The sequence below is a fragment of the Impatiens glandulifera genome, chromosome 4, assembly GCF_907164915.1.
Source record: "Impatiens glandulifera chromosome 4, dImpGla2.1, whole genome shotgun sequence".
Lineage (NCBI taxonomy): Eukaryota > Viridiplantae > Streptophyta > Magnoliopsida > Ericales > Balsaminaceae > Impatiens > Impatiens glandulifera.
This window is the reverse complement of record NC_061865.1, coordinates 40834218-40839061: the sequence shown is the minus strand read 5'-3', so window position 1 is coordinate 40839061 and position 4844 is coordinate 40834218. Positions and strand designations below refer to the sequence as shown.

The 4844-nt window shown below is 40.7% G+C and overlaps 1 protein-coding gene across 1 annotated transcript; it reads left to right on the top strand.

Annotated features, from left to right (window-relative positions):
* The first annotated feature begins 2041 nt into the window (after positions 1 to 2041).
* LOC124935134 (uncharacterized abhydrolase domain-containing protein DDB_G0269086-like) lies at positions 2042 to 3888 on the top strand. The gene is made up of 2 exons (XM_047475591.1): positions 2042 to 2781; positions 2850 to 3888. The coding sequence occupies exons 1-2, from the start codon at positions 2042 to 2044 to the stop codon at positions 3886 to 3888; spliced, it is 1779 nt and encodes a 592-aa protein (XP_047331547.1).
* The last annotated feature ends 956 nt before the right edge of the window (positions 3889 to 4844 follow it).

Here is a 4844-nt window from a genome sequence, read left to right as displayed (position 1 = left end):
GTCAAATATCAGATCAGCAAGTTAAAACCTGCTGGATCTAGATCCAGATTGGGATTTGACAGCAATGACCCTAACCTGTCATGCAAAAAGTCTAACTCATCTGACAAGTTTAAGCCAATAAGCTTTGTCAAAGGAAATATGACTGACATTGTATCTGATCCTATTCATGAAGAAGTTGCTTTCAAAAATGAAATAATTTATGTTCCGCCGACTGTTAGTTGGCTTAAGAATAAGCTAGAAACAGCTAATAAGTCTGGCAATCTAAAACCTGACTCTAAGCCAAGGAGTTTTAAAAGAAAGTCTTCTTCAAAAGTTAAGGCATCAGTGGCTAGAAGGAAGTCATCTGCTAAGTCAAAATCTTATGCATTAATCACAACACAAAATGGGAAATCCATCAGAATAACTCAAATATGGATTCCTAAGGGACTAATTGATCGAGGACCCAATTGAATATGGGTACCAAAATGTGTAAATAGTTTCTTTTGTAGGTGATGCAGGAGGATTGCAGGAAGGAAGCAAGAAGAATACTCTTTTGAGTACACAGCCTGGAAGATCAACAATGGCTTTTGCCATTCTAGTAGATTAAATGTTTTTAGTTGTTAAAAATTTTTTCGGTCCTTGGACCACAAAAACTGTCTCTTATGCTTTTCTGTCCATATACAAAATGAGAGGGAAAATTATTTTGAAAGTAAGGATACTCTCTAGACGAATATTCTTAATCGGTCTATTAGACAAGAGTGTCTAAAAGAAATGGCTTGTACTTAGAAGTATTTTTGCTCAAAATCTATACATCTAAGTCTACATGTTGAGGTTTTAAACCTACGCGATTAGACGGATACGTCTAATAGACGTTAGACGTTTTACGTCATGAGCAAGAGGAAGCTCACGTTTAATCAAACACACGTCTAGCACGTGGTGTTCATGTGGAATTAGACATACACGTCTAATAGACATTAGACGGATTTTTATACAACACGGAATTAGACGTATGTGTCTAATAGACCCATCCGTCTAATAGACGTTTAGTTATATGGATTTATGCAGTAAGAAAAACGTTTAACTACGTGCCGATTAGACTGGTCAAGGACAATTGTCCCACGTTGAGATCTATTTATTTTTCTCGCTCAAAACATTAAACAGTCATCTCTTACTAACATGAAGACACGTGTCTTTCAAGTTTAGAGAAAATGACTGATATACCCTCACTTCTAATGATGACTCCTTGAAAAATGACGTCTAACATTTATTGATGGGCCATAACCTTAAGAAAAGTGACGGTTATTCTACATATCTTTTCTCTGTCTATATATGGATATCCTTGCATGAATTTGAAAGCTTTTCATCTTTCAAAATCCTTAAGAACCCTGGATTTCTTTGCATTTCTCTCTCTAAAATTCTCTGAAATCTTGTGTCTGTTCATATTCCTTCAAAAATGGTGAACAAGAAAATCAATCTCGGTCATTGTACTTTGTAGGTGGACTTTCCACCAGTCTACACTTTCGATCAGCCGGAAGTGGTGGATATGTTCAGAACCCTAGAATATTCTGGATTGAGGAAGTATATCGGTGGTCCTTTAATATTCTATGAGAAAGAAGTTCGCGAGTTCTTCAAATCTGCAACTATGGTGGGTGAATCCATCGTAGCAACCGTCAACGGCGTGAAATTTTCTTTCGATGAAACTGTATATGCGGAGTTCTTTGAACTTCCAACGGAGGGGCACACGTTCGACTTGATTCTTTCATCAGAAGTCATGCAAGAGATGAAGAAGACCTTTTCTGCCGATGGTTCGATGATCCATGTAAATGGAAACAAGAAGGTCCTTAAACCTCATTTCATTCTTCTGAACGACGTGGTAGAAAAAGCGCTCCAAGGGAAATCTGGCTCCTTCCATCTCTATAGTCAAGACCGTTTCGACTATATGTGCGCCATCTCAAAGGGAATCCAGGTAAACTGGGCATCTACCCTTTTCTAGAACCTTTGCTTTTCGATCTGTCAAGCAATCAAGGAAAGCATAACGTATGCGGCTCAACTGAGTCGATTGATGGAGCATTTGGGGGTTCCTGTGGGTGAACCTGAGCCGATCAACTCTCCGAGAGTATTCTCAACCCTTACAGTCGCTAGTACCCTAATAAGGATGAAGAACAACATGGAATGTGCCTCTGGTGCATCTAGTTTTCAAACAGGTGGTAAATCTTCTGCTCGTTCCAAACAATCGTCTGCTTATGTTATGTCAATAAGGGCAAAGAGATTGAAGACAATGAATGAATCGGAGGCAAGTTCCTCCAGTTTGAAAAGCTCCACCAAGAAGGACTCCGAATTAGTTGATTCAAGATTAAGGCAAGGTCCAGGCGTACTTGCTGCAACTCCCATGTCCTCTCTATCTTCTCCGGCAACCATCTTGAGAAAGACTTCGAGATCTAGTGTCTCAAAAGAAAAGAAGACAAAGGCGCCCCGCGCGTCTAAATCATTGAAGGTAACCTCCTCTAAATCTTTGGCCACTGTGCCTAAGTTGGATGTTCCTGTAGTGGAACAAGATGAATCTGTTTTTTCTCCATTGAAAGAAACTTCTGAAGGGCCCGTTGTTGAGTCAGTTGGTCCAAATATTGAAAATGCTAACAGGATTGAGTCTCATGTTGCTCAACCTGATCAAGTAGCCGTAGGTGCTACAGAAAGTGCTCAACCAGAACAAGGTGTTGTTCTTACCCTTGTTGCTAGTGAATCTGCTGAAAAAGACTCTTTAGTAGCCGGGAAGGTTACTCGTGTAGAGCTCCCTGCCGAGCTGTGCAAGAAACCCCAATCGGCATACGAATTGATGCGTTCCGCAAGGCAGACATGTGGAATTATTTTAGTGAACCCAGACCTGCTCCAAAACCCGTCGAGGTTGTTGGAAAAGGTAAAGATATTGCAACTCCAGTTCCTGAAGAAGTATCGGAGGCAACAGGCATTGTTGACCTCGTGTTAGATCAAGTTAAATTCATTACGGCTGAAAAGTTGACATTTTTTGAATCATGGTCCCTAGAAAGATTGTCTTCCAAGTACAATGAAACCCTGTCAAATTCTGCATTAACCCGAGAGTGGAAGAAGCGTGTAGCCAATGAGAAGAAAGTTCTCAAGTGGGCTAAAACTTCAGAGGTGGCTGAAGCTCTGAAGAAAAAAGATCTCGTTGAAGCATGCTTATGTGGAAGAGCTTTGTTCTCAATTCTTGAAGCCAGAAAGGCTAATTTCAACCCTGTTGAGAAAGGTTCTGAAATTGAAGTGAAAGTGTTAAAGAGGTTGGATGATATCATGGACAATTACGTCTCAGTTGCTTCCCGATACGTTCATGGCGCAAATTGCTCTGGTGCAAAACCATTTGATGATGATGAACCGATGGATATCCTTGATGCTGATGATGATGCCGATGAGCTAGATGATGCTCTTCTATTTGAATTCGGGAATCTTTCTGCTGAAGAAATACATATTCTGGATCAACCCATTCAAGAGAATCCTCATGAAGAAGAAGTAATTGTTCAAGAGCCTAAACAAGCTCTTGAAACAAATGAAGAAGAAGTGATTGAAGAAGATGTGATTGAGGAAGCTGCTCAAGCTCCTATTGAAGAAAATTCTGTAATATCCCCTGTTTTGAGAACAGAGGAAGCCCAAGAAAAGGTGGTTGAGGTTACTCAGCCAGAGATTATCATATCTGATGGGGACCCCTCCAAAGATAAGGATGTTGAAGAAGAAAGTTCCTCATCTGAGGAGGAACAGGATCAATACGCAAGTTATGCAAGGCCCCTTCTATTCCCCAACACCATTGTGGGAAGTGTTCATGAAAATGTCAACAATCCTCTCCATTACTCTGGTGATCTTTATGAAAGATTTCAGAGAGCTGAGAAAGGGAAATATTAGAAGAGGAGCATAATGAAGCTGCTAAGGTAGATGAGAAGGATCAACCGGAGCAATCCATGCAGATTCATACAAATTTTGAACCGATTCAGAGTATGGCAACAGAGTCTCAAGAGAATTCATCAAATTAAGAATCCTCAGAGAATTCATCAAATGAAGAATCCTCTACTGAGGGTAACAAGCTTTTAAAGTCTATGACTTTTGTGCTCTCATCTTTTCAGAAGAGCATTATAAAGGCCTTGAACACCCAGGAAGAAGAAAGAAAGGATTTTGCCGAAGTTATCAAAGTTCTTACTGAATTAGATAACACTTTGAAGAAGAACACGTATGAGACTCACGTCTCAAATTTCAACTTCTCCAAGTTTGAAAAGAATCTCTTCAGCCGCCAATCTGAAATGATGGACCTTGAAAGGCACATCAATGATGACCGTCATAGGGAGACTTTGGATGAATTCAGTCTAGTGAAGAATCAGATGGTGGAAATTCAAGGTTGTTTAAGAAGAAATGATGGTGAATGGCAGGAATTTGCTGACTCTATTGCAAGGAAGTTTCAAGCAAAGGAGAATGCAAAAGCTAATGCTAAAAGAGATCAACCTCGAATCACCCAAGGCGAGTCAAGTAGAAGAAGTGACGGTATGTCAACCGGCACTAGATCCAGATGAGCTCCAAGTAACGATGATAATCCTAGGCCAACCAAGAGAGGCGGAGGTCGAAGCGGCGGTGATCGTGGAGGCCGGAGTAGTGGTGGTGGTCGTGGTAGGCTATCTGGCTCTGATCAAAGAGGTCGTGCAAATGGCGGTGATCGTGGTGGTAGATCAAGTGGAAGCGGTCATGGTGGTCGCAGTTTTCCTCCGTTTCTGAATATGCTACCCGGTCAAGTCATGAGCCAAACCGATCCTCGAGTTAAAAGGGAAGAACAATAACTTCTTTTCTCTTACTTTGTTTAAGTCTTTTTGAAC

Coding starts and splice junctions, on each gene's coding strand:
- LOC124935134 (XM_047475591.1), top strand. CDS start 2,042: ATGGAGCATTTGGGGGTTCCTGTGGGTGAACCTGAGCCGATCAACTCT. Junction 2,782..2,849: donor GTAGAGCTCCCTGCCGAGCT/GTGCAAGAAACC, acceptor GAATTATTTTAG/TGAACCCAGACCTGCTCCAA.